Source organism: Lethenteron reissneri, chromosome 5 (assembly GCF_015708825.2).
Source record: "Lethenteron reissneri isolate LAM-NWPU_2019-01 chromosome 5, ASM1570882v1, whole genome shotgun sequence".
In the NCBI taxonomy this organism is placed as follows: domain Eukaryota; kingdom Metazoa; phylum Chordata; class Hyperoartia; order Petromyzontiformes; family Petromyzontidae; genus Lethenteron; species Lethenteron reissneri.
Window position 1 is genome coordinate 4,511,915 of NC_083783.1, and position 16,166 is coordinate 4,528,080.

At 54.9% G+C, this 16,166-nt stretch overlaps 1 protein-coding gene across 1 annotated transcript in view; it reads left to right on the forward strand.

Moving 5' to 3' along the window:
- LOC133351629 (ras-related protein Rab-32-like) overlaps positions 1-11,372 on the forward strand; it is a 30,020-nt gene extending 18,648 nt beyond the window's left edge. Inside the window, 4 exon segments of the mRNA XM_061566975.1 lie at positions 2,033-2,307; positions 8,342-8,480; positions 8,483-8,598; positions 8,600-11,372. Coding sequence (XP_061422959.1) covers positions 2,033-2,307; positions 8,342-8,480; positions 8,483-8,598; positions 8,600-8,722 — 653 coding nt within the window. The 3' untranslated portion in view covers positions 8,723-11,372.
- The last annotated feature ends 4,794 nt before the right edge of the window (positions 11,373-16,166 follow it).

The window sequence follows — 16,166 nt, forward strand, 5'->3', positions numbered from 1 at the left end:
CGGGCTCCGAGTCTCGTGACTCGCCCCGTGCCCCAACCGTCACCCCCCCCCCCCGCTTCCCATTTACACTTCCTGCCCGAGCGTGCGGGGGAGCGGTGGCGCAGTGGTTAGCGCTATGGACCCCCCCCCCTCCGCCCCACCAGGCGACCCGTGATCTATTCCAGAGCACGGCCAACGTCAGTGGCGAGTGATGTGCTGAACGCATTCGGGGCCCTCGCCTAGGTTGACTCGGCCTTGAAAATGAGCACAGTACCTTGGTGCGGTGTCAACTTCAGCGCTGGGGATACAAAGACGGCCGGGCTGGCGGGCGTGGGGTGTGGTGACCCGGCCACACCAGTACCCGCTTGCTCGCCGTGCCGGGTTCTATAGGTGCTGCTCGCTGACAACACTTGCCCTAAGAGTCGGTTAAAGCTTTATGGGGGATATTTGTGTGTAAAATGTGGGAGATTGTGTGTGGTAGTGGTGGTCTGTGTGTGCGTGTGTTGGTAATTGCGCAAGTTTCCGGAGTGTTTATATGGGTGTGGTTGGGTGTGTTTTTATGGATGCGTGTGGTGGTGTGTGTGTGGGGAGCGGTAGTGTAGTAGCGGTTCTTGCGCTGCGCTACGAACCCGGCGACCCGAGTTCGATTCCCGCTCACGGCCAACACCGGTGACGATTATCTTTAAGCGGTCCTGGGCCTCCCCTAGGTCGACTCTGCCTCAAATGAGTACCTGGTGCGGTGCGTAAACATCGCCACTGGGGAGACAAAGGCGGCCGGGCGTGATGTAGCCCCCCCACCCCCTCGTGTGCTGTGCCGGCCTTACTAGGTGCTACTCGCTAATAGCACTTACCCAACAGTCTGTGCAGGCTATGCGGGGGATATTTGTCTTTGTTGTGTGGAGGGGTTAGTTTAGCATTTAGCGCACTGCGCTTCGAGCCTGACGATCTTCTGAACTGGTGCTGAGCCTCCCCCTAGGTCAACTCGGCCTCAAATGATTACCCGGGGCAGTGTCTCAATATCGGTGCGCGTTCGCTTGGTGCGAACTTTTTTTTGGAACGTATCTACTACGACGACTACCGCGTGTAAAGCCGTGGGATCCCGTAAAAAAAACTAATAGCAGCGATGAAGCAATCGGAGGCCGCAAATCGGAGGCCGAAACAAACTGCATGGCGTGCAAAATCGAAAATGCTGCCCAAACCTAAATGGGGTGTACATAAGAAATAAAAAAAAAAATCCCCGTGGTGTCTATTGGGGCAAATCTATTTATGGGCCGATCGTAGAAAGCTGACAATCGACAGATGAGCCACAATACCCAGGGGCCCCACTGGCCTGTCGCGGGATTCCCTCTGCCTCTGGGAGGCGCGGCCTGGCTCGGGGTGGAGAACCTCGTGGCGGGCGTCAGCACGTCCGCTGGTGACGTCGACGGGGCTCTGTGATGACCTCTCGACCTTGACCGATGACAATATCGATGGTCGTTCCGGCCAGCGTTGGCGTCCAGCTCCTCCGTGCCTCTGTTACCTCGCTTGGCTTCCTGACCTCCATGACCCTGACCTCTGACCCTCCCTGATCCTTACTAACCCTCCGTGACCCGCTGTGACCGACGCCCTCCTGGCCCTCCATGGCCTTCATGCTCTGACCCTGACCTCCGAGACCGACACCCACCCTCCCTCCGTGACCCTCCGTGACCCTCATGCTCTCTGACCCCGACTCTCCGCGACTCTCCGTGACTGACACCCTCTCTCCGTGACCCCAATGACCAACACCCACCATCCCTCCGTGACCTCATGCTCTCTGACCCCGACTTTCCGCGACCCTCCGTGACTGACACCCTCCCTCCGTGACCCCAATGACCAACACCCACCGACCCTCCGTGACCCTCATGCTCTCTGACCACGACTCTCCGTGACTGACACCATCCCTCCGTGACCCTCATGCTCTCTGACCCCGACTCCCCGTGACTGACACCCTCCCTCCGTGACCCTCATGCTCTCTGACCCCCGACTCTCCGCGACTGACACCCACTCTTCCCTCCATGCGCGGGCACGGGCGCAGGCCAGGAGCGGTTCGGCAACATGACCCGCGTCTACTACAAGGAGGCGGTGGGTGCCTTCGTGGTGTTCGACGTGACGCGCAGCTCCACGTTCGAGGCCGTGGCCAAGTGGAAGAGCGACCTCGACGCCAAGGTGATGCTGAGTAACGGCGGCCCCATCCCCGCGGTGCTGCTCGCCAACAAGAGCGACCAGGCGCCCGATGGCGCCGCCGCGCCGCAGCTCGACGCCTTCTGCAAGGAGCACGGCTTCACCGGCTGGTTCCACACCTCCGCCAAGGTGCGTGTGTGACGTGTGTAACGTGTCTCGGTGTGTGGGGAGCGGTGGTGCAGCGGTTAGCGCGCTGCACTATGAACCTAGCGACCCGGGTTCGATTCCCGCTCACGGCCAACACCAGTGACGATTATCCGAACCGGTCCTGGGCCTCCCCTATGTCGACTCGGCCTGAAATTAGTACCTGGTGTGGTGTGTAAACATCACCACTGGGGAGACAAAGGCGGTCGGGCGTGGTGCTGGCCACCCACCCCCTCGTGTACCGTTGCGGCCTTCATAGGTGCTCGCTAACAGCACTTGCCCCTACAGTCTGTTAAGGCAATATGGAGGATCTTTGTCTTTGTCTTGGTGTGTGGGGAGCGGTGGTGCAGCGGTTAGCGCTACGCCTCGCTTCGGACCCGGTGACCCGAGTTCGATTCCCGCTCGCGGCCAACACCGGTGACGATTATCTGAACCGGTTCTGGGCCTCCCCTAGGTCAACTCGGACTTAAATGAGTAGCTTGTGCGGTGTGTAAACATCGCCACTAGGGAGACAAAGGCGGCCGGGCGTGGTGCTGGCCACCTACCCCCTCGTGTGCCGTGCCCGCCTTCATAGTTGCTACTCGGTAGCAGCACTTGCCCCAACAGTCTATTAGAGGCTACACGGGGGGGGGGGGGGGGGGGTCTTTGTCTGGCATACATGTGTGAATGTGCGTGCATCTTTGTTTGCGAGCAGATTCGTGTGACTTTATTGACACTGGGCACACGTATGGGGTACGTCTCGCCGCCTTTTCAAGCGTCTTTATAATCTGGAGAGTAGAGTCATCGGCAGTATAGTCATTGGAAGACAAAAGGCTTGTAATGATTTACGTTGGACTTTGTTTAGCCAAGGTGAAAACTCAGGAGGCCAGGATGCTCGTGTCGTCAGCACCAAAAGGACACAATCCAATATCAGAATCGGAAGTTTATTTGTATTTATTTACAATCGATTAACAGCAACGAATTTAATTGAAATCGGTGCTGAAACGACCGAAATGGGGAGGGAGCGCCAAACGACTGCGTTACAGAACGGGAAAGCGCTTGACAAATGAGCAAGACAGTGATTCGTAATTAATTGTTTTGGGTTTGGATAAGATGTGTGTCGTCCATCCTCCTCCACCCAACCAGAGCAACTAGGTAAAAACGTCGCGTCGACCAAACGTGTGCCAACTTGTTGCTGCTTCAGTCCTGCCGCCGCCGGTGTGTTTTGCAGAGACACCTCGTGACCCTGCCACGTGTTTCTTGACTGGTTTATCAGCTGGAGGGGGTGGAGGGGCTTCACAACACTTTGATAAAAATGTTAATTTATTTTTCTCAATTTTACACACGACGGAAAAAAAAACCCCGCCGCCACCACCAACAACAATAAACCCAGCCGAAACCCACGAGTCATGATGGTCGTCTGCGAAAATCCCCCCCCCCCCAGCTCCACGTGTGTTTTTTTTATGACTCGATGCACACCTTTAACTTCACTTGGGAAAAGCGTCGCATGGCGCGATCCGGCTAGATGGAGCGCAGACGGCGGCAGTGTCGCACGCCACAGGGGCGCCCTTTATCTCCCATCACACACGAGGTGGCGGTTGTGGGGAGTGGTGGTGTAGTGGTTCTTGCGCTGCGCTATGAACCCAGCGACCCGGGTTCGATTCCCGCTCACGGCCAACACCAGTGACGATTATCTGAACCGGTCCTGGGCCTCCCCTAGGTCTACTCAGCCTCAAATGAATACCCGGTGCGGTGTGTAAACATCACCATTAGGGAGACAAAGGCGATCGGGCGTGATGCTGGCCACCCACTCCCTCGTGTACCGTTCCGGCGTTCATAGGTGCTGGTTAACAGCACTTGCCCCTACAGTCTGTTAAGGCTATACGGGGGGTCTTTGTCTTTGGTGGTTGTGGTGGTGGCCGAGGGTGTTGAGAAACGCGTCGTCAGCGCTGTGGTTTTTTTTGCTGTGGAGGACGGAGACCCGGTCCCCCCCGCCGTCTAATCCCGAAGTCGCACTTTGCAAGGTTTCGTGCTCCGTGTTTTTTTTTAGAACCAAGTGGAAGCCAGATTACAAAACAACCGCGAGTTTGAGACGTTGTGGTAGTCGTAGCAGGAGCCTTTCGCGACCAATATTATCCATAATAGAGGGTTTTTAAATCCTTTATATTAAGTTCGCTTGCGTGCTTGCTTGCTTGCTTATGACCGTGCAAATCTTTCGGTCGTTTTTTAACCCACTTCCCGTGATCCAATCGAGCTGACATTTTGCACACAGACTCGTTGTGCGTGACAATTTATTTTCGTGAAAAAAAATGTCCAAAATTTTACACTCTTTAGGGAATTTTTTTAAAATATTTAATTACCAATTGCTTAATGCTGGCAGACAATCATCTGACCCATAGGTGGCAGCCATCTCAAGCCAGAGGACGAGAGGACTCTAGCCGCTCGTTTCAAAGACCAATGTAGGCTGGGTTGTGGCCCATTGAACACGCATATAAAGGATTTATAGTGAAAAACTTTGTTTTTACAGGTTAATTTTTTATTAGGGGTTCTATTACGTAAACATGAACGTGTCGTTGATTGCAAACGTTGCAGTGTGTTTACTCTCCCAATGCACACCGGCTGTACTGAAGTAGTCGCCCAATTGGCACGTTCTGTTTAATCTTGATTTGAAGCTTTCGTGACTTGCAGGAATCCATACTCTTTGGTTCTTTCGGTAAATCTTCTTGGTTCTTTCAGTAAAGTCATGTAGAAGGGAAGTAATAAAATAATAAAAATAAAACATAATAAAATAATTCTCCACGTTTCGGCCACAACGCAAGCAGCCGTCCTCAGGTGAAAACCAGGTCTGTCGGGGAGACAGCGTCTGAATGAAAAATAATACTAGATCACGACGTTTCGATCGCAACGCAAGCAATCGTCGTCAGGTGGGACACAAGCACAGCAAGAAAAAAACTACTGAAGTAGTCCAAATATACAGCAGGCGTCAGGGTCGGGATCGAACCCACGAGACCTCCTGCTTACCAGGCGAGGTAGTTAACATTTCCTAGCCACCGTGATGATGATGATGATGAGGGAGACACACGAACTCCAAATATACAGCAGCAGGCGTCAGGGTCGGGATCGAACCTACGACCTCCTGTAGACCAGGCGAGGTAGTAAACATCTCCTAGCCACCGTGATGATGATGAGGGAGACACACACGAACTCCAAATATACAGCAGCATGCGTCAGGGTTGTGATCGAACCCACGACCTCCTGTGTACCAGGCGAGGTAGTTAACATCTTCTAGCCACTGCGAGATGCTGCTGCTGCGTGGAGAGAAGCGGGGGGGGGGGGGTGGATTTGAGAAACCTCCTCCACCCATCCCGCCAATTGCTACAACTATCCCGTGACACTGTAATCGCTGTTCTAGAATCGTGATTCGATGCTAATCGATGAATCGAGGAATACCTCTCGCCACACAAAGCGATCGTCCTCGGGTGGGATAGAGGACGATCGCTTGTGTGGCGATCGAAACTTCGTGATCTATAATAATTTTTCTGCGTGACTTTACCGAAAGAACCAAACGGCAACGTTCTGTTTACATGACCAAAACCTGACTTGATTAGCTGTGGGGTCGGGTGGTGGAGGGTTAAACGACGCATTTATATTTTACGCAAATCTAACCGAACAAAAGGACAAACATACTCTTAGGTTTTTTTCAGTAAAGTCACGTAGGTAAAATAATAATAATAATAAAATAATAATACATGAAAATAACTCTATTAAATCACGACGTTTCGGAGGCAACACAAGTCTCCGTCTTCAGGTGGGACAGTCACAGCCAGATTTACTGTATCAAGTGAAGAGGAAATCCAGGAGACAAGATTTTAAGCTCCTCCCCCCTCCCCTTAACCAGAATTCTGCCTCGAGGTCACCGGCGAGGGAGCCAAAACAACAACACTCGGTCTGCCACCAGTGGCTAGGAGATGTTGACTACCTCGCCTGGTATACAGGAGGTCGTGGGTTCGATCCCGACCCTGACGCCTGCTGCTGTATATTTTGAATTTGCGTGTCTCTCTCCCCGCCGTTCCATCGATTTGTTTCTGGGTCCTCCGGTTTTTCGCTCCACATTTTAGAAACTTGCGATTTCGAGTATTTGGCTGCTATAAATTTTCCACCAAGATCAGCCATTTCGTTGGGCTATCATTTGTGTGGCCAGGTTGCATCTGAAAAAAATTAACCCGTAAAAACAGTTTTTCACTATAAATCCTTTATATGCGTGGCGGCTAGAGTCCTCTCGTCCTCTGGCTTGAGATGGCTGCCACCTATGGGTCAGATGATTGTCTGCCAGTATTAAGCAATTGGTAATTAAATATTTAATTTGTTTTCCTTAAACAGTGTAAAATTTTGGAAAAAAAATTTCACGAACATTAATTGTCTCGCACAACGAGTCTGTGCAAAATGTCAGCTCGATTGGATCACGGGAAGTGGGTTAAAAAACGACCAAAAGGTTTGCACGGTCGTAAGCAAGGAAGCAAGCACGCAAGCAAGCAAGTGAACTTAATATAAAGGATTTAAAAAGAGCTACATCCCTTGGTGGGACCCTACCTGGGAAAAATAAATATAAATTGTTTCTATAAACGATAATGCAACTGATTCGATTAATCCGCTAATTCGACAACACTCTTAAGTTTATGGGTCACTTAAGTAGCTGGGACCGTAACTCTTTTTCTAATGTAAGTCGGTGTCTCCGAGTCTATGGATCTCTTTGTAATCAATTGGGTCTCTATGCAAGTCTCTGGCTCGCAGAGTGGACGTATCTGCAACCGGTTGTGAGCATTTGCGCGAGTGTTGCACGCAACTGAATCGCTCCGATGTGCACGTGTCCGCAACCGGTTGTGAGCAGTTGCGCAACTCTTTCTTGCAGTGGACAACATTCTCGTCGTGCACATCTGGGAACCGCGATTTGGTTATCGGTGACGTACAACCCCGAACCTTACCCCACCGCACACGAGAGCGAGCTTGCACATCGTCTCTGCCGTCTATTTATCTCGGAACCCGCACTTACGGTCCAATTACCGGAATTATTTTTAGCCGGGACGAATGTTTCTCTGCCGTCTCCCCCCCCCCCCACCCCCCCGCATTCTCCCCACATCTCGAGTGTTTTCCAGTTGATTGATCTAAAGAGCGTTTTTGAAAATTGCCACGGGTGACAAACGTTCCAATTTTGGAACTGGCATGGAATATTGGAGAGAACGCGCCCCCCATTACTCCCCCCCCCCCCCCCCATTCCCCCTCCCACATCTCCCCACGTCTCTTCTCCCTGCTCTCCCACGGCGGGGTTTCTAACCCAACTAAGCGTCGACAAACCCGCTCCGTCTGTCCTGTGACCCCTGGGGTGATCGACTGGAGTGACTTGAGTGACTGGGGGTGACCTGTGGTCACGGTAACTCCCGAGCAGGTGATTCTCGGCGCCCGGTACTTTTGTGTAAACGAGCGTCGGTGGTCGGCACCTCCGCTGTGGAACTATTTCCATGGTGGTCGTTGTTGTTGTTGGCGCTAAGATCACGCCTGATCACCCAGGAGAACCTCCTCGCAGAGTCTCGTGGCTCTGTTTGCCATGAGGGTCCTGCCTGGTGTTGGAAGGAGGGGGCGGTCAATGGTTGCTGATCTGCACGTGTGTGTGTCTGTGTGGGGAGCGGTGGTGTAGCAGTTAGTGCGCTGTGCTGCGAATCCGGCGAGTTCGATTCCCGTTCACGGCCAACACGGTGACGATTATTTGAACCGGTCCTAGGCCTCTCCTAGGTCAACTCTGCCTCAAATTATTACCTGGTGCGGTGTGTAGTAAACATCACCAATCAGGAGGCAAAGGCGGTCGGGTGTGGTGATGGTGGTGGTGGCCACCCACCCCCTCGTGTGTCGTCCCGACCTTCATTGGTGCTCACTAACACTTGCACTTGCCCCAGCAGCCCCTTCAAGGCTAATACTGGGGGACCGTTGTTTTTTGTGTGTGTGCGTGTGTGTGTGCGTGTGTGTGTGTGTGCGTGCGCGCGACCAGGAGAACAAGAACATCGACGAGGCGGCACGCTTCCTCGTGGGCCACGTGCTCAGCAACGAGCACCTGCTGGGCACGGAGCGTGACGACACGGACACGGTGTCGCTCGAGGGCAGCAGCAGCGACGCGCAGGGGGCCGGGGGCAGCGGGAGGCTCAACCGCAGCGGCAAATCCTCGTCGTGCTGCTAGGGGCGCCGGCCGCCACGCCGCTACACCGCCGACGCCGCCGCCACCACCACACCGGGGGCTGGCCGGCGAACGAGCGAGCGAGGAAGCGAGGGGAGACGAAGACCGACGGGCCAGCAGGCAGAAGAGCGAGCGGTCGAGCGAGCGAATGAGTGATTGAGCCAGCCAACAAATCGAGCTGATATTGCCGACGCGTGATTAAAGCGGGCAAGCCGATCGAGCGAGCCGGCGAGACCGATGAGTGAGGTTAGAGGAGCAGACCAGCGAGCCGGCGGGACGAGCAAACGCGACGAGGAGCGAGCGGACTGGCGAGCGAGCGGATGAGCAGATCAAAGAGCAAGCGAAGCTCTAGGTCAAGGTCAACACTCGGCCAAGTGACCAAACGGAGCACGCGAGCAAGCCAGGAGCCGGAGCCAGCGGCGAGCGAGCCAGCCGTATAGAACTCGCGGAACGACCCGAGATGGCACGCGGTCGGGGGAGGGAGGGGGGGGGGCTTTTGAGAGTAATGGAGACGACAACAGTGTGTCTGTGGGGGGGGGGGGAGAGGTTTATGGTTGCCCACTCACTCACTCACTCACCCATTCGCCCACTCACCCATTCGCCCACTCATCCATTCGCCCACTTGCACACTCACTCTACCACTCGCCCACTCGCCCGCTTGCCCAACCACTCGCACGCTTGCCCCGCTAGCGCTCGTGTCATTTATTCGTGATGAATTGAGAGGTGTCCTGGAAAAATCCCGATAAGCCACAACACTCGATCTCATCGCCCAGCAAATCGCCCGGATGGTGCTGGGTGGTGCGGTGCCGTTTCGTCAGCACTTGCTGGACGTGGGCAGAGTTTGAGCGGACGATGAAAGCCAATTCACGATTTGTAAATTGTACAACCGTCTGCAGAGAGATTTTCTTTTCTAAACCATCGGGGATCCCAGCATTGCGTGGGCTAGCTTAGCGTCGGATATGCAAGCGTGCGTGGATATTTGTGGGTTATTGTGGAGTTTTAGTCGGCACCACCGTCGTCCAAATTTGCCGTGATTGGCCGACCGGATTTCGAGGTGGCGATCGCTTGCCTGCCCCCCACCCAGTAGAGATCTTGGGTAATGATCTTTTTTTTTCCTCCCAGAGCAACTTCGCTCCTATCGTGTGAACTATGGGGAGTGGAGGAGGTGCCTTGTGGCGAAAACCCTCTAATAACCGCAAGCGTTGAATCTGCCCTGAAGGCATCAGCAGCAGCAGCAGCCCGTGTTGTTGTTGTTGTTTTTTAGAGGGCTAAGTTCAACGGCTGGGAAAGTGCGAGCTTCGAATGAAGTGTCGAGCAAATCTGTTCCGACAACAACAACAATAACAGCAGCAACGACAACAGCGGTCAAACGTTAACGATAACAAAACAAATGCATCAGCTAGCCGCGCGGCCGTCTTTACAAACAACGCGAGGGTTGTGTCCCCATTTTAACTCGTGGAACGTTGGTGGTCCGAGTCGGGCGCGAGTGGCTCAAATCGCAGACCCCAACGGCGGCGCGAGTTTTGCTCGGGGCTTGCGGTCATCGCGTTCTTCCAGGATACCTTCCCGGGGGTGAGGGGGCGGGAGGAGAGGGGGACCAATCGCGATTGGACGAGATGTTCGGGCTCTGCGATTTTGTATCACTTGTGTCCGTTGGGTGAAACTTTTCGCTCGGTTCGTTCTGTTGCTTTGCCACGTCGCGGTTAATGAGAGTGGCCGCAGCGTATCACGCAGAGCGTTTGCGCGCGGATGACGTGCAGATGACGTGCACACTCGCGCACTCACGCACGCGACTACCGCAACAAAAACCCGCGATCGAACATCTTCGTCTCCTACGCTGTTGCGCGTCGCGAGCGGTTTTTGAGACTCGGCGACGGTAAGCGATTATTTTTCGGAGCTCGGCCCAAGGACTACTCCGGTTGAGAAACATCTCTTCGCTTTTTAACTCCCCCCCCCCCCCCCCCACCACCACCACCACCTCTTCCACTATGGAGACATTCTTCATCTGTCCTGGGTTGTTTGCTCTGTTGCTCTCTGAGGTCGGACACCCTTGGCTCTGGGAAGCGAGGGGTTTGTGTCGTCTGTGGGCTAATCGATTATTTTTGCTTTGTACAGCTGCTCGGCTGGCTCTGGGTTAGGGATCGTCAGCGTAAGGCACTACCACTCGGGGTACAAGGCATGCACGCCCGTCGTATGCGAACACTCTTCCATTGTACCCCTGTATTGCAATGTAGGGCACGGTAATTGTGTGAAATATAGGTGTGTGGTTTGGCGGTCATAGAATGAGGTCACGAGTTCAAATCCTGGTTGGCGGGGGGGAGGAATGGAGGTGTGGGGGGGCAATGGTGGTGGGGGGGGTGGAGGTGGGGGGGGCGGTGGGGGGAGCTCCTGAAGCAGTCCATTCCTGCAGAATCGATACAATGAGAGCCGCTTTGTGGGGAAATCGCTAAACGGTTCTCTTCTATGGATGGACTCTCCCCTGCCATAGAAACGTGGAAATTCCACCCCCAGATACTCTTTCGAACAGGGAATCACGCCGACTCTAAACCTGTTGGTAGACCGATAGCTCGGTGTGTGTGTGTTGTCCAATCCACGCGTCCCCCCCCCTCTCTCTGGCTCTGTGGTGTCATTCCCAGCGTGCGTCTCTGTTACATCACACCACCGCCACCTGCTCACTCGCGTGTGCGTGTGTCTGGGTCGGCTGCTGTGATGGCTAACGCACTGGAACTTGCAATCCAGAGGTCGGTCGGTTCGATTCGATTAGACCACCTCCTGCCTCCCTTCTCACCCCCCCCCCCTGCCTCCTGCCTCTCCCCCACTCCTCCTCACCCCTCCCCCCTCCCTCCTCCCCCCCCCCCACTCCTCCTCACCCCCCCTCCCTCCTCTCCCCCACTCCTCCTCACCCCCCCCACCCTCCTCTCCCCCACTCCTCCTCACCCCCCTCCCTCTCCCTCCTGCCTCTCCCCCACTCTTCACCCTCACTCCCTCCCCCCTCCCTCTCCCCCCACTCCTCCTCACTCCCTCCTCCCTCCTGCCTCTCCCCCACTCCTCCTCACCCCCCCCTCCCTCCTCTCCCCCACTCCTCCTCACCCCCCTCCCTCTCCCTCCTGCCTCTCCCCCACTCTTCACCCTCACTCCCTCCCCCCTCCCTCTCCCCCCACTCCTCCTCACCCCCCCCTCCCTCCTCTCCCCCACTCCTCCTCACCCTCCCTCCTCCTCAACCCCCTCCCACCTACCCCCCCCCCATCTCCCTCTGTGCACACAGCAATATTAATGGTTGCGCCACAGTGAAGTCGAGCAGTGGGGGGGGGGGGGGGGGGTGAGGTCACGCGTGGTGGGGTGAAGTGTGGGTGCTGAACCCGGCCAGGGGTTCCACTTGTCATGGGATGTGTTTTTGGTTTGTTTGAATCTCAGCACCGGACAGCTCCCAGCTGAAATGAAGGCTGCTCCCCCCACCCCTCGCCTGTCCCCCAATACGTCCTGGGCCACAGTGTGGAAGAGGAGACCAAAACACCCCCCCCTCCCGCCTCGTAAGAGGTGGCTCTCTCTCTCTCTCGACGTGAGTGAGCGATTGCAGGGCCGCGCCCGTGTCTTTTTAAACAAATCAAGTAAATAAATGTAGACGTTAATAGGGGTTCGCAAACTCACCGCTGTGCACGTGTTTAGTAATGCCGAGTGAGTTACGAGCTGCACGCGCCCGATGATGAGTAAACCAGTAGTTCCACGTGATGTGCGGAGGGAGACTTTAAATATTAATGGAGGTGTGTGTGTGTCACGTGTGTGTCACGTGTGCATGGGTGGAGCGGTGGCGGAGTGGTCGGCGCACTGCTGCTCACCCGACCACAGGCCTGGGTTCGACTCCCTGAAATGGCCAGGCCACATCGGCGTCGACGATTTTCAACTGTCCTGTGCTGCTTCTCTCGGTCGATTTGGCATCGGGGAGACAAAGGCGGTCGGGTGTGGTGTCCGCCTCCATAGGTACTCGCCAACGGCATTTTCCCCCACCAGCTGAAGCCGGGTGATCTTTTTTGTCACGCGTGGTGTACACACAAAAAACAAAGATTCCCCGTATAGCCTCGTAAGACTGTTGGGGAAAGTGCTGTTCACGAATCTACGAAGGCTGGGATAGGTACGCGAGGGGGTAGGTGGCCAGTACCACGCCCGGCCGCCTTTGTATCCCTACTAGCGATGTTTGCGCACCGCACCAGCTACTCATTTGAGGCCGAGTCGACCTAGGGGAGCCCCAGGACCAGTTCAGATCATTGTCACTTACGTGTGTGCCATGAGCGGGAATCAAACTCGAGTCGCCGGGTTCGTAGCGCTGCGCTCTTAACCGCAACACTACCGCTCCCCCAACACGCAATGAACACAAACAAAGCAAACACAGACACGCAGGGATCTCTCACTGAATCCACGTCGCCGTGAGGGGCTGTAGTTTCTCCATCATCAGGCTCGTGCAGCGTGGTGTAAACCACTGTGTGTGCCTCGGAACGGAGAAAGACCCTTCATGGGATTGGAGCCAGCACGCTCCCCCCGCCTTTCCCCCCCGCCTTGAGGCTGCTGTTTAGCAATCATCAGGTGCGTGCAGCGTGTGAATGCTCGGTGTTTCGACTAGGGTGGCTCGCGAGGTCTGAAGTATTCACAATCACCCCCCCCAACCACCCACCCCGATCTGTGTAATTCCCCAACACTGAACCCCCCCCCCCGCGCACCACGTTAACCAACCTCCTCGCCACCGTTCTCATTACCACTTGTGTGGCCTTAATAGCGAAACTAGAAATATAATTGGTGACGTTTCGGGCAATGGCCCTTGATAGCACGCAAACAACTGTTTTTCTCGCAATCAACAGGCTCGTGCAGCGTTGTCAACTTGTCCAATGGGCCGCCTTCGTAGCGCGTAATATATATTTTAATGTGCTCTGAAGAAGGGCTATTGCCTGGAACGTCGCTTATTCCTTTTGTTTAGGCCACACGCAGCGCTATAGGCGAGTGTTTGTGGACTGTGCTGTCGGTACACCACTGGCGGCTGATTTTTTCCGGTGTTCACTGTCGTGACGATCACGAGACGGGGGAAATAAAAACGAAACGAGGTGCTGCAAGCTCTCTACCGTGCGGTGTGGCGATGTGCGATTTCGCGATTCCTGGCAACAGGCGGGGGTTGCTGGTGGACACTCGAGGTCAAGAGGTCATTGGTGGTGATGCCACCGTCTTGCCATACAGCTTGTCGACGGCCAGCGAAGGACCACTGACAGTCTCAACATCCACCACCTCGGGCCCGTGGTTCTTCACTGCAGGGCCCACGGTCTCACTGACGACCCCTGGTGACCTTTAGTGCGGCCCCAGTGAGAAGGCCCCACATCATCATCATGGTGCTTTTGTCAAACCTGCCCCCCCCCCTCCAATGATTTCATAACACTGACGGTGTCTTGTCGGCGAAAGTGACTTCCACTCCACGGTGGAAATTGGTGAAGAACACTGGGCTAGGGCTTCGCCTGGTGAGTTTGTGAGTGGGCGAGTGAGTGAGCGAGCGAGTGAGGGAGTGGGCGAGTGAGCGAGCGAGTGAGCGGGCGAGCGAGTGAGCGGGCGAGCGAGTGAGCGGGCGAGCGAGTGAGTGGGCGAGCGAGCGGGCGAGCGAGTGGGCGAGTGAGCGAGCGAGTCGATGAGCGACTGAGTTGTTTGGGAGCGAGGGAGGTGGTTTGTGAAGCGAGTTGGTTGGGTGTGAGCGTGCGGGTTTGTGAATTTGAGTGATCCAGTGCGTGGAATTCTTGCGAGTGGATGAGTGAGTTTGTGAACTCTGGATGAGTGATCGAGGTGAGTACGTGGGGTTCACGCGTTATGGTTTAGTTGAACTTGGCTACTCTTTCGTGGTGAGTATAGATAATTTTAGTTGCGTGGTAGGTGTGCGGACAAGTTTAGTAATTGCGCTTCAGGTGATTTGTGAGGAAGTGATTTCGTGAGTGCGGGTGAATTTGTGAGTGCGTGGTTTGATCGAGCGAGAGAGCGAGTCGGTGCAGTTACAAGCTCGTGGTTCAGTGAGCGGTTTGAGTGAATGAGCGTGGAATTCGAGCGAGCTGTGTTATGCGTAGTTGAAGCGGTGGATGAGCGAGTAGGTTAATGTTTGTGGCAGAGCCTCTCAATGATTGACGGGGAGCGGGTGAGTGAGTGACATTTCCGCACCCCCCCCGACCCTCTCCCGCTCTGTAAAATAGAAAATCGCCCTCTGCCGCGTTCTGTTGACGGCGCTGTCTGGGGCAGATCGCCGGAAAACAAACCCACACACTCCATGAGATATTCACCTCTGATTTGCTGACGTCTGCTTGCATGTGTAGTGACGTTAAACGGATCATTACGGCGGTTAACACCGTGCAGTACAATTCAGTGGGCCGCTAGGGGCATGGTCCTGGGTGCAAGCAGGATGAACCCTGATGAGTCTTACCAACAGAGAAGGGGGTTATCCTCCACCAGCGCCGCAGGGAATCGTCACAGAGTGGACCACAGGGAGAGTACGGTGGGGGTGGGGTGGGGCTGGTGGTAGGGGCCATGTGGGGACGAGTCACCCCGGCACCGGGTTAAGCACGTGATGGGCCGGGGTGAGTAATGTGGGCCACAGGTGAACGAGGGGGCACGGGAGGGTAGTGGCTTAGAACGTCTGGAGAGTTCCCGGAAGAGGCGTGGTTAAGGGCGGAGCCAGAGAGGGAACTGGTGCGGTGTCGCCCGGAACCGTCGGGAATGTTCTGGACGGAGGGCGTGGCCGAGGGTGGAGCCAGGCCGCGCCGAGAGAGATAAAAGATCAAGCTCATTTATTAGGTGTAGCCCTGTGAGCCATTCGGCTCTTGAATCGGGTGCAACCGCAACAAACAAAAAAACCAAAACATGAACAAGAAAACATCTTAAAGTGAATGTGACTAAGTGCAAACAGAAAATCCAAGAAAAGACAGCAAAATATTGCAGAAAAAGCACCGTACACCAACGCTGTGTGCAAAAATCCCAGTGGGATGCAAGTCAAACAACAACAACAACAACCACAAGACAACTTAGATTAAGGCCATCAGTCTTACTCCGTACTACAACAAACAAACATGGCCAAACCAAAAAACTTTTCGAAATCACCAAAATAAAGGAGAAGCCCCGAGACACAGATCGGGGCTATCTGCAGCTGAAGTGGAACTCAAGTGCTACGTCTACGTCCTCGTCTTCGACATCGTGGGTCAGGCAGCACGTTGGCTGCTCTGACCCGATGATGGTTATCCCGTATGCAAGATAAATAGGTGTATTGTGGTCCTATGCGTAACAAGAGGTGAGAATAGCTGTATTTAGACCCGTGTGTAAACGGTGCTGCGTAACGTGTAGAATCAACGTTGCCTCCTAAATAGTGTCTCTGAATGATTCACTGCACACGTGTGTGTCTGTGTGTGTCTGTGTGTGGAGAGCGGTAGTGTAGCGGTTGGCGCACTGCGCTATGAACCCGGCAACCCGAGTTCAATTCCCGCTCACAGTCGATAGCAGTGACGATTATTTGAAATGGGTCTGGGCCTCCTGTAGGTCGACTCAGCCTGAAATGAGTACCTGGTGCAATGTTGTAACATCGCCACTGGGGAGACAAATGTGATCGGGGGTGGTGCTGGCCACCCACCACCTCGTG